This window comes from Macaca thibetana, chromosome 20 (assembly GCF_024542745.1).
Source record: "Macaca thibetana thibetana isolate TM-01 chromosome 20, ASM2454274v1, whole genome shotgun sequence".
Taxonomy (NCBI): Eukaryota; Metazoa; Chordata; class Mammalia; order Primates; family Cercopithecidae; genus Macaca; species Macaca thibetana.
This window is the reverse complement of record NC_065597.1, coordinates 49593345-49606094: the sequence shown is the minus strand read 5'-3', so window position 1 is coordinate 49606094 and position 12750 is coordinate 49593345. Positions and strand designations below refer to the sequence as shown.

Genomic DNA, 12750 nt, shown 5'->3' with positions numbered 1-12750 from the left:
ACAGGGGTTTCCTGGGCCTCTGCTTTGCCATCACTGGATCCACTCTTGGGTGACTCTGTCCGGGACACACTCCAGCAGCACCAGGCTTATATCCTGCTAGCTCCAAGCCCAGCAAAAGAGAGCTCCCCTTTCCAGGCAAGCCAGCAAAACTCCAGGAGTCATGCTGATGGGCCCGGCCATGTCTCAAGTTCAGCTCGGGGGACCCAGGTAGGAATCCCCCTCGAGGAAAGCAGATGGAGAGACTGAGGACAGGGACCAGGTTTGAGTGACAGCCACGCCTGAAGCCAGGTAGCACCACCCTTCAGGTTGACTTATCCTGTGAGTAACTGACATAGAGAGGCTCCCAAAATGCTGAAGGAATGAGGGACCCCAGGGGCATGTGAGAGCCAGGCCAGGGACCCTTCCTCCCTTCCTTTCTGTAGGAGGAGCGCCTCTGCCTCTCCCTAGGGGAAAGCCACCAGTTGAATCAGCAGGTGCACCCATCTTGCTGACCACAAAGGTGGGCTAAGGTGTGGAGGAGAATCAGGCTCCAAAATCTGAAATCAGGGAGGGGGTGCTGGCTGTCGCCCGTCGCTGCCCATAGCACAGGTGGTGGCTGGGCCGCCTCAGACTCTGCCATTAGGACTTTGAGATTGACCAGTAGAACCTGGTTGTCTGGCTGGAGAACTCTGGCTAGAACAGGGAGAGATGTTGGCTCAAATCCAAGTGAATCCAGCAAGCTCTTAGAAGGCACCTGCTGTGTTCCAGGCCCCGAGGCAGACAGAGAGGTGGTCCAGCCAGACCCTCTGCCGTAAGAGACACCCAGAAGCCACTGGGGATGCTGCTAGGCATTCAGGCCCAAAAAGGATGAGCTCAGTGCCATGAGAAGAAAGATTGGGAAGAGGTCTGTCCTGTCCTAAGGGAGAGCTCCCAGAGGGGTATTGATGTGTAAGCCAGGGGTTGAAAAAGGAGCAATAGAGCCTAACATTCACAAAGTGTACAATTTGTGCCAGGCACTGTTTAGGGCACTTTACATAGGTTAACTCATGACTGTGCCCATTTAACAGATGAGGAAACTGAGGCATAGGGAAGGTAGGTAACATACACAGCTACTAGTGTTGCACATGGAAGCGCCTGAGTCCGTGCCCTTGACCTCCATGTCTTGCCGCCCCAGGCCGCTGCAGCTGGTGAGGTGGGCGGGGCCTTGGCCAAGTCACATGCCTCCCCTGAAAGCTGTGGACCAGAGAATGTATGCACGTGTCCACTGCAGCAGGGGGCTCGCCTGTCTTGCCCTCTGCTACCCGCCCAGCGCCTGCGCAGCACCTGGTACGGGAAATGGAGCCCGGTCAGGTGGCTCTGCGAAAGGCTCCCCATGGTGGGCACAGCTGCCGGCAGCTCTGGTCATGTCAGCACCACTCCTGTCCCCACGTGGCCTGCCTCCCTTCAGTCATGTTACTTCCTTTGTTTGCCAGGCCAAGATTGTCCACGTCTCCCTGGACGGCCTGTGCGTCTCCCCGCCAGAGGGCTTTCTCATCCGGAAGGGGCCAGGAAACTGCCACTTTGATTTTGCTCAAGAAATCCTCTTCGTGGACTACCTACGGGCTCGGCTGCTGCCCCAGCCGGCCAGGAGGTGAGGGGAAAGTGGGCGCCACGCACAGCCCCTCCCGGCCCCTGGGCCCGCTTGCTTTGCAAGTTGCTCTGATGTACATACTGAAAGGGTTTTGAAACGGTGATCAAACGCATGGCTTTTCAACTTAGTCATTTTCTAAAGCTCAGCCAAGCCTCACCGGAAGCCTGTAGAATGGACTTGCCTTGTCTGGGGACATTTGGGTTTTTCACAGTCTGGAATGCTGAAGATTTTAAATGCTTCGTTGCGTTTCCTGCTGGGAAAAGAGGCTACAGCCTGCCTCCGTTCCAGAAATGCCTGCTGGCCAGGTCGGGGAAGGGCCTTCCTTCTCCCGTTTCTGTGTTCCTGATTTAGAAAGATTCAAGGAGAAAAATAGAGCTTAATATTTCATGGATTCACTGGGATTTCTTGGCCCCAGTCTCAGCCGCATTAAGTTCATAACGATTTGTAAATGCCACGTTAAGTTTACTCATTTAAACCCCCTGATGTCCAAACGCCAGAGGCCAAGCTCTAGAAACAAAATGAGTTTCCCTGCACTGTTTTGGGATTGGCCGGCTGGGCTGGTCACTGGGAAGTCACTTAATTGTAACATTGCCCTTGAAATGAAAGAGAACCAGGCTCAGGCTGGAGGGCACTGACAGTGGACCAGGGAGAGAGGCCCCGTGGGGAGGACTGTGGAGGAGAGAATCCTTCCCAAGGGCTGGCTGCGTGAACACTTTGATGTGTCCTTTGGGAAATCTTTCCAGCCACCCTTTGACCTAGCCAGTATGATGCCCATTTTACAGATGTGGGAACTGAGGCCCTGGCTGGTGGAGCCAGGTGCTGAAGATCATGAAGCCAAAGCCGTCAGGGCTCTGCCCGCCTTCCAGCCTCCTCTCGCTTCTCTCTCCCCATCCTGCCCCAGACTCCAGCCCTCTGGCTGCTTTCTGGGGCAAACACCAGCAGCCCAGTGTCTTCCCACCTCGGGCCTTTGCTCTGCTGCTCCTCTGCGTGGAACACTCAACTCTGACACTTCCCAAGGCTGCCTCCTCCTGGAGGCCTTCCCAGAGCACTCCCTGAGGCAGCCTGCCCCACCCAGGCCCTCTGCCCTGTCACCCTGTCCTGGCTCTCAGCACAGCGTGGACCCTCCTTGTGTTTAAAGACATAGAGGGGGTTGGTTAAGAAAGGGGGCAGTGGTACCAGACAACCTCGAGTCCCATCCTGGTTCTGCCACTACCAGCTGCATGGCCTTGAGCAAGTGACCTCACTTCTCTGTGTTCCGGTTTCCTCATCCACATCCCAAGCATCTAAAAATACCCACCTCCTAGGGTTGTATTGAGGAATCAAAGAGTCCATTTCGGGAAAGCCCTGAGCCCTGTGCCTCCCTGGCACAGCATCCTGCCGGCATTGGCAATGACTGTCATCTAGAGCGGGAACTCCACGCGAGCTGGGGCCTCATCTGTCTTTTCCCTGCTGCGTCCTAGGGAACACTAAACTGCCACGTTTCTTCAAAGCCTGTTATTTCTGGTGATTCTGGGCCATCGTGAGCTTCTTCATGGTGCTGTTTTATGCTTTTTCAGGCTGGACATGAAGAGCCTGGAGTGTGCGAGCATGGACTACGAGGCGCCACTGATGCCCTGTGGCTGTATCCTTCTCCTCCCGCCCCACCAGCACATTCTGGGCCCCGAGGCAGTGCCTGGGCCGCAACTGCCCAGTCGGGGTTTCAGGCGGCCACATTTGAGGCAGCTGGAACTCCATGCAGGGAAACCAAGGCAGAGGATGGGAGACCTCCTGCATCCTCAGGGCCACTGGGAGCTGCTGGGACTGGGGCAGCCAGGCTAGTTCCAGATCCCACTCCTGGCAGCTGAGGCTGGAGGGGCAGCCTCAGGACTCCAGCTGGGAGGGGCTAGAGAAGCTGACACTGACCCCAGCGGCTAGACTGGGGAGGGGAGTGTCCTGGAACCAGCCAGGGAGGAGGTGAAGATAGAAATAGCTTGGCAATCCAGGCAGAATGGCTCACACCTGTAATCCCAAAGCTTTAGGAGACCAAGGAGGTTGGATTGCTTGAGGCCAGGAGTTTGAGACTAGCCTGGGCAACATAGTAAGACCCCATATCTTAAAAAAATAAAATAAAATAAATTAGCTGGTAGCACATGCCCATAGTCCAAGCTACTTGGAGGCTGAGGTGGGAGGAACCCTTGAGCCCAGGAGTTCGAGGCTACAGTGAGCTCTGATTGCACTGGTGTACTTTAGCCCAGGCAGCAGAGCCCAGCACTCTGGTATTACTATCATCCCTATTTCACAGCTAGGAAAACTGAGGCACAGAGAGGCTCAGTAATTTGCCCACGGCTACACAGGTGAGAAGGGGTAGGACCTGGGGGAGGTGAACCCAGGCAGCCTGGCTCTAAGGCCCGCTGTCTAGCCGGCCAGTTCTGGAAGCACTGTCTCCAGCTATGCCATCATCTGGGAGCCACCCGGCCCCTTTTCAGGCCTCCCACCCGGCCTGCTCCTGGGAATGCGGGGAGTGAGCAGGGCACGGGGCTGAACTGGGAAAGGGCCTGATGCCCAGCTCTGCACGTGGGACTTCAGCAGCAATGGTGGTCTCCCTGCGCCGGACCATGGTTCCTGGTGCTGTGAGGTTTACTTGTCCCCTTCTTAGCCTCCTGTCTACTTGAAAGGGACGGAGGAGGGAGCAGGTACTCTGTTCTTATCATTTCACAATCAGAGAAACTGGAGCGTTTCGTTCAATACCATACAATGAGTTTGTAACACAGATGTTTCCCCATCCCGCCTGCTCCCTGGAGAGCACCCTCTCCTCCCGTCCTGTCTCCTGGGGCCTAGAGGAAGGCTTTGCATTCCTAATGCACGCACATGTGCTCACATGCATGCATACACACGCACACACACGCACACTCACATGCACTTTAAGAAAATGTGATGCCACCTATATTTTGATAGGCTCTAGTCTCAATAAGAGAAAAATGTTTTTCTCTCATTCATCAATATAAACCCAAAATAATTTCTCTTAGTTTGCCATTGTTTTACTGTATTCTGGAAAAAAAAAAAAATTCAGCCTTCTTTTCCTTAATAAAGTGTCCCAGTCATTTTCCAGTTTCAGCTTCTCACCAGCTGGGGCGACCCGTATTACATCGGCCTCACTGGCCTGGAGCTGTATGACGAACGGGGAGAAAAAATCCCCTTGTCGGAAAACAGTATCCTTTCTAGGACAGGAGCGGGCTCCACCCAGATTGAAGGGAGCATGGGGGGGTCGAAAACAGGGCAGAAGCCTCGCGTGCAGAGGGAAATGGCCCTCTAGGAACCAGAGCCCAGGGGGCTTTGCTTATAGTCAGATGCTGACCCTTAGGGATGTGCAGCAGAGAGCAGCCCCCAGCCCTGCCTGCTAAGACATCAGGAGCAGGAAATCCACAAGCCAAAGAGACCTGTGGTCCAATGAATTGAGAGAGGCTGCCAACTATAGCCTCCTCTTCTCGGAGAACCACAGATGTTTTGGAGTTCCAAAGGCTCTGACAAGGTCTGCAGGGAGAAGCCTATTGCACTGTGTTCAACTCAGTGTGTCCTGAATTTCTTAAGCTTGGAACCCTCTGCCCATGGTATGCCCACACCAGAATTTGCAAACTGTTAGCCCAGTGCATTTTAAAATGAGTTGCTAATATTTTTAGAAATCAGGAGGTCTCACATGAAAACCCTGATCTCCATTTTCCCTTGAGAAATTGGCAACATAGGCCCTTGATTATGCATGGTGACAATAGCTGGACCTGGTTACCCGTTGCCATTTCTCCCCAAGCATATCCTTCTGGTCTACCTTAGCCCCCACTCCTCCCCTTGTTATCTACCAGGCCCTGAAACACGCTGCTAATATTTACTGAGGGCTCACTCTGTGCTACCTCATCTGCCCTCACAAGAATCTTGTGAGGTGATTGCTGCTGTTATCCCCATTTTACAGATGAGGAGCCTGAGACACAGAGAGGTTGAGTAACTTGCCTAATGTCACACAGCCAGTGAGTCTGTGTCCAGACACTGGCTCTTGGCCAAGCACTAAGCTATCCTGCCTCTTTTATGTAACCTGCCTGGCCCCCTCGGATCTTGAATCTGTGATCGCTGGCCCACCACAGTTAGGGAAATACCAGGGCAGGTCGAACCCTAAAGCCTGCCTTGCATCTGTTTGGGGTCCCTGGCTTCCAGTCGGATCCCTTTCTGCCTTCCCCGGGTGCCACCACCCTCCTCAGCTGGGATGAATCATTGTTGATTTTTTTAAATCATTATTAGTGACTTCTCGAAGCTATAAAGTTTCATTGATTTTACCAAAGGGCTCTCATCCGGTGCACTCTGAGATCCTCACATCCATTCTGGGAGCTGGAGGTTTTTATAGCCATTTTACAGATGGGAACACAGGTCCAGGGTTGACATGTGACTTGCCCAAGCTCTCATAGGTCATAATGGCAGAGGCAGAGCTAGAAGCTGGGTTCTGCAGATCATATTAGCTGGGTCCAGCTGCCCCGGGTCCTTCCACACTGGCCAGGAAGAGAGGCTCGGCATGATCCTTACATGCCAGGGCAGAATCCAGCCACCACCCCATTCCCTTCCAAAAGAAAACCTCCGCAGAGCTTGCCCTCCACCCTCCCAAGCAGCAGCAGCGTTTTACGTCCCCAGCTCCAGCCGCTCCCTGCAAGGCCTCTTTTTCAGCCTTCTAGGTGGTTTCCTTCTCTCTCTACTTGAAACTGTCCACCTCTCCACACACACCTGCTCCCCTTGGGCCTGGCACTCCCCATTTCCCCAGGACACGTCCAGTTCAGCTGTCACTGCTGCGGCTGCCCAGAGCATCAGCCCTGCCAGCCCCAGAGTCCCTCGAGCCACGCTGTCAGCCTGAGGGCAGCTGGCAGCCCCCGAACACACAGATTTGGGTTATGGCAACTTAGACGCCTCCTCAGATATTGCGGCCTTCCCTGACAGCGTGAACTCCCTGGAGGGCGTAGGTGGGGACGTCCGCACCCCGGACAAGCTCATCGACCAAGTGAACGACACCAGTGATGGCCGGCACATGTGGCTGGCTCCCATCCTGCCGGGCCTGGTGGGTTCCCAGCAGCGGCCACCGCAACTCCTGGCCCTCAGGCGGCCAGGGGGACTTTCTTTCCCTGGTCTCAGTGACGCGTCTTTCTTCCAGGTCAAGTTAATCTCAAGCCAAGATGCTTGGGAGCTGTCAGAAAGGTTTAGGTCTTTGCTACCTTGCCTGATGGGGCCAGCTCTTCCAGGCCAGCAATTCTTTCTCTTTTATAAGGGGACACCAGGGGTGAAAGGGGCCCCATGGGAATCTGAAGCCAGGAACCCCAGCACAGCTGCCTGAGGGCTTGGTCTTCCTTGGTCCCTGCAGGCAGCCCTCTCTGGTTCTCTGCTCTGCCTGGCTTTGCGGCCGCTGTGCTCTCTTCCTCCCCACCCAGCTCTCTGCACGCTCACAGTTTCTGCCTCTTCCTACATCACCGGGTAGATGACCCCAACACAGCCGCCCTGCCCTCCTTCTGGCCCCAAATTGGCCTGGTCAGCTTTTCCGGCCAACTGACTCAGTTTCCCAGATCTCAAACCTTGCACTGAGTCCTGCTTAGCTTTTAGCTCTGAGGCCTCATGGTGAGCTGATGTGGTTGGTTGTGGTGGAGAGGAAGGGGAGAAGCCACAGGGTATGGACGGGGTGGTCAGCCCCCCTCCAGCCTCTCAGCCCGGGGCCAGATGCCTGGTAGGGATGCACAGCGGGTTCTTGACAGCCATATGACCAGGGATGTGTCCCTTGTCCATGCCATGGGACTGAATGGGGGATCGGGGGCACCTTTTTCTCTCAAAACGCAGGAAGGTACAGCGTCAGCAATTCTATGATGGAAGTTTTCCAAAGGCCACCCTAAAATTAGACCCCCCCTATTGAGCGTCCATCAGCTTCCCCTGCCCCATTGGAGAGGGGGCAACACAGCTCTGTCCTCCCTGAGACCCGGGCCACCCACTGGCGGCCAGTGTGTATTTTCCATTGTCTAGCACTGGAAGGCCTTTTGGGGTGAGGCAACTTCAGCTGTTGCTCTCCAGGCTGGACTCCAACATCTGTATCTGCTTGAGCCTCACAGGCAACTGACTTTGAGGACCCTCGCCCTAACCTTTATTTGTTTCCATGGTCCAGCCAGGAGGCTGGCCCTCCCCGAGCAGCCCCACTCCCTCTTGGGACATTCTGAGGATGGTCACAGGCTGGAGACCGGGGCCCGGGGCGGGACTGAGCCTGCAGCCTGTAGCCAGTGTGGAATGCTTATTTCTTGATTCTATCTTGCAAGGGAGGGTCCCCCCGCTAATATCTGAGAGCCTTGGTTGGGGGTGGGGAGAGGGAGGGCTGTTCGAGGCTGCCCCGTCCCACTTTCCCCACTGGATTCTGCCCCGATCTAGACAGCCCTCCTTACTCCCCCAGCAGAGGTTCACAGACACGCACTGGACATTGCCCAGCAGCACCTTGGCATTGCTTCTCAGCGATGGTTTGGGGAAAGGACAGACAGGGTCAGAAGCTGATCACCATGGCTGGTGCTCAACCCGAGCTGGAGACTGTCCCTTTAGCTCACGGGGCTCTACACTATTTCTGGGCCTGACCTGAGGGGACATAGGGGATGGCCAAGGATGTTCCCAATTCTCCACTGGCATTTAAATGAGGGCCCCGCCAGGCCCAAGCACACAGGCCCTCCAAGAGCCAGCTCAGCGGTTTGTTGCAAACGCAGCCACACGTGACCTGACTCAAGATGGGCTTCGAGGAGATGAAAGGGGGCGGAACTCCAGGCTGGCCCACGTGGCAGGCGCTGCCTTGGGCACCACTGCTCACCCCCAGCCCAGCCAAGTGCCTCTGTTTCCAAACATGCCTGTTTTAATTAGTTCTGCTCTCTGACAGGTGAACCGGGTTTATGTGATTTTCGATCTGCCTACCACCGTGTCAATGATCAAACTGTGGAATTATGCGAAAACACCCCATCGAGGGGTGAAGGAGTTTGGCGTAAGTACTTATTAGCTGAGTTTTTTGAGATAATTATGTTCGTTGGTAATTAGGCCGCCGGCAATTATCATTTGTCGCAGTTTGATTTACTTCTCTCTGTTGCAACCCTCAACACAAATGCCTGGTCCTCAGATGCAGGCAAATTTACCACCCAACCATGAATTCAGAACCTCCTGGCAGTGATTTCAGTGTCACCCTGAACAAATAGAAAGTGGGTTCTCTTTCATCTTTTTCTCTAGAATCCCACTGGTTTGGGGCAGTGACCCTGGGATGGGGAGAACAGGGACCCTGGAGACCAGAGACCTGAGTTTGCTTCCAGCTCTGCTGCTTGTGCTAATGGTATTAAAGCCCCTCAGGCCTCAATTTCCTCATCTGCAATGTGGGCTGATGGCTCCTGTCTTTCCCAACGGCTGTGAAGATCTGAAATCACAAGGCAGGCACAGCACATAGCAGGCACTTGTTCCTGGCAGCCCCGTCTTCCCAAGGAGAAAGGCTCAGAGCAGTAATGCGCTTTGCCCAAGGTCAACGTGGGAGGGAGGAGGGGCACCCATGAGCTCCGCCTCATGTCCCTGCAGCTCCTGGTGGATGACCTGCTCGTGTACAACGGGATCCTGGCCATGGTGAGCCACCTGGTGGGGGGCATCCTGCCCACGTGTGAGCCCACTGTGCCCTACCACACCATCCTCTTCACCGAGGACAGGGACATCCGCCACCAGGAAAAACATACCACTATCAGGTATGGCCCCAGCCGGCCCCATGGCCTCCCCACCAGCCCTAACGAGGATGGATGGCTGGGACACACGGCCAGGAGCCTGATCGAATCTTGTGTTTCCTTCCTCCCCGCAGTAATCAGGCCGAGGATCAGGATGTCCAGATGATGAATGAAAACCAAATCATGACCAACGCGAAACGGAAGCAGAGCGTTGTTGACCCAGGTCAGTGGCGTCTCTCTGCCCAGAGCATCACGCCTCGGGAGCTCGGTCTGAGTACAGAAGGAACTGGTGGCCTTGCACCCCCGCCCGCACCCCTGCCTGCCCCTAGACCCCTCTCCTCTGCCCAGGAGCCTGCCCAAAGGCCTGGGGAGGGACCAAAAGGGTCGGAACCAGGGGAGCAACATGCTTCCGGCTTCTTGGAGGCACCTGTAACAAGTGGAGCTTCCTGAATCCAAGTGTCATGGGCACAGAGTGGGGAAGCAGTCAGGGGCAGAGCACCATGTTAAAGGGGTTTGCACTGGGCCGTGGGAAGCCAGTAGAGATGCCCAAGGCGAGGGCTTCCTGGAAGACGTGATGTTTGAGCTGGATCCTAAAGGATGTGAGGAGTGTGCCAGGCAGCCTGGGCAAACACTGAGAGGGGTGTTATGGCAAAGCCTGCTCCAGGCAGAGGGAAGGGGCCAGCATGCCAGGCACCCCAAGAGCAGGGACTTTTCCAAGGGCCTTGAATGGCAATAATCCAGGCTGCTGGATTTCACTGGGGAGTGTGGGGGGACCCCTTCAGGGTTTGAGACTTAGTAACTCCAGTCCCTCTGTGCCCTGTCATGACAGCCTTACGTCCCAAAACCTGCATCAGCGAGAAGGAGATGAGACGACGGCGCTGCTGATGGGTGAAGAAGGGAGAGCTGGTCCTCCCACTGCACTGGGCTCTGTCACCAGCCCCACTTAGCACCCGTGTCCCTCACCCTCAGTCCCAGGAGCTGGAAGCGAACCACAGTGTTGAGGGGAGCCCGCTGGGGAGAGGGGACTCGGGAGGACAGCCCTGGATCCTGCTGGAGTGACAGATGGCTGTGGCTGCAGGGCACGGCAATCCCCTGTAGTTCCAGATTGGCTGCAGGGAGCCCGGGACACCTGCTTTCATGCCTCTGCTGTGAGACCCAGCAAAGCAGGGCCCATGACCACTTGGGCCTGGGCTGACCCTGACTTGGAGCAGGACAATGACAGGGTGGGGAGGCCTCCCAATCCAGCCTCAGAGGGCCCAGAGAATGGCTGAGCAGGACAGTGGGAGACAAGACCCCATCCCACAACTCTAGCAGGCAGGGCCGCCCAGGGAGACTCTGCCTTCAGAAACCTGAGCTTCAGCGGCCAACACCCCCATTCTCCTGCACATCCCTGTCTCATTTTGGGACTGGTGGAGCTGGCTGAGAGGTTGGGGTCGTTTCCTGGTTACATGGGTCCCCAAGACCCTCTCTCATCCCAGTATAGGGGCCTCTCTCCTCTCATTGGGCCTGATAAGGGACTGGCCAAGGCTGTGCATCCTGCAGAGGGAAGGAAGTCAGCTGGGCCACCCGCCATCCACCCTGGCAAGAGCTGGGCCTGCTCTGGCAGGCCAGGGCATCCTCTCTGTGCTGCTGCCAGGCCAGGAAGAATGGGCGGGCGGCCAGCAGGCTGGCAGCTCCAGACCCCAGAGGGCCAGAAGAACCCACCGCAATGCCCTCTGGGTGCAGGTGTTGGGGGATGCCGAGGACACTCTCCCCATCTCCTCCCACCCTTGAGCAGGCCATCCCTGCACTCTCTGCCACATGACCCTCCTGGTCTGATGGAGGCTGTGCTCACTGACGCGGCTGCTTTCTGTCTATGCCCCTGTGCCCTTGGAGGCAGGCAGTGAGGTGCTCCTTTCCCGGGCCCCCACCCCGTCTCCCTCTTCAGCCACTTCCCAGCGAGTTGGAAATGTGCCTTGCACCCCCAGCCGAGTGAAGCCCAGAACGCATCTATTTCCATCAATGTAACAAGCTCGGATCAGGGACCTAATTGGTTTCCCAGTGGTGGGTAATTTCTCATTCCAAATATTAATCCGTTGTTTTTCTGGCGCCCAGCCCAGCCCGCCGCAGTACTGTACTCGAGGTACGTTCCTATGCAACCGAGAGCCCCGGCAAATACTTCATGAGCTTAGCAGCCTGGGCTCGAGCAGCTATGCAAATGCGCTTTTCATCTGGCGTGCGGGGCTGATGGGAAGATAAGAATTGTTTCTCCCGGAGAAAGATCCATCATTTCTCCAGCTTCCAAGCCCCCGGCACCTCTGCTCAGCTCCCAGATGTGACGAGCACCTCCCGCCGGGGGAGTCAGGGGCTGATCAATCCAGCTATTGTACCCAAACCGGTGCCACCGCATTAAAGGGAGCCCTGGCTGCTCCTTCCCCACTGAGATGTGGGCACAGGTCGGATTTGTCAGGGAGATGGCACTAACACGACTCAAGCTCAGTCCCAGAACCTCAGCTGATGTTTATAATAATCGTATGTACTGTGCAATTTAGGAGGGGAAAAAAGGCTGTACGGGCGTTAACTCTAAAATAAATTTCTATTTTTTTCCTCTTGCAAAATTAATAAAAGATGTTATTGAGAATATAATCCGAGTCACCGGATTTGGGGTCAGACAGGGAGTCCGTGCTGCCTCCAGGAGCTGAGTGACACAGAGAAGGCCTCACCGAGCTGCAGATGGGGTCGTGATCGCACCCTGACTGCGCAATGAGATTGTCATGCCATAGCAACAGGCAATAGTAGCCCATCCATACAGACTGGTTATTACATGCTGTAACTTCTTTAATCCACATAACACAACCCTTTGCGGTGGGCACTGTTGTTATCCTCACTTTACAGATAAGGGAGCTGAGACACAGAGAGGTGGTGCGACTTTCCTGGGACACACAGCTTTGGAAGCTATTAGCCAATGCACAAATCCTCAGAGGGCCCCTGGAGAGTTGAGGTGGGGGTGACAACCCTTGGGTCTTTGGCCCCGGGGTTTCCCTTCACCATGTGTGGATCCTGGAATGGCGGCCCCCAGACCCCCAATTCCTGGGCCTCCTCCCTGCCACCACCCCCCACGCCCCTGCTGCCTCCAGGGATGAATGTTGGCAGCTTGTGGCTTCTGGATAAAGCAGCCCTCGACTGGAAAGAGGGCTCAGCTGAGGAGGGTCACACTGCGGTTCAGGCACTAGCAATAGCATTGGCAGCAGGTAGGAGAGTCCTTTAGAAGCCCCATTTTCCTTCGCTGTGTGGGTCGGAGGAGAGAGCCCCCTCTGTCCAGCCAGGAGAGGCCCAGCCCCAAGCATAGAGGGTAAACAGCAGGGGCTCTGGCCGGCCTGCTCCATGCCCCCGTTCCCTCTGATTTCCTACAAAGACAGAGGCCTGGCTGTGCCCAGCCACCCTGGTGTT

The 12750-nt window shown here is 55.8% G+C and overlaps 1 protein-coding gene across 3 annotated transcripts in view; it reads left to right on the top strand.

Moving 5' to 3' along the window:
- The window catches only part of KATNIP (katanin interacting protein), a 233638-nt gene extending 221695 nt beyond the window's left edge, over positions 1 to 11943 (top strand). For all 3 annotated transcript variants that reach the window (XM_050773880.1, XM_050773878.1, XM_050773879.1), the window contains 8 exons: positions 1452 to 1609; positions 3166 to 3230; positions 4687 to 4797; positions 6535 to 6674; positions 8508 to 8609; positions 9185 to 9345; positions 9456 to 9544; positions 10151 to 11943. In XM_050773880.1, the coding sequence (XP_050629837.1) occupies positions 1452 to 1609; positions 3166 to 3230; positions 4687 to 4797; positions 6535 to 6674; positions 8508 to 8609; positions 9185 to 9345; positions 9456 to 9544; positions 10151 to 10206 (882 nt within the window). In that variant the 3' untranslated portion in view covers positions 10207 to 11943. The remainder of the gene's footprint in view (positions 1 to 1451; positions 1610 to 3165; positions 3231 to 4686; positions 4798 to 6534; positions 6675 to 8507; positions 8610 to 9184; positions 9346 to 9455; positions 9545 to 10150) is intronic.
- Positions 11944 to 12750: the final 807 nt, after the last annotated feature.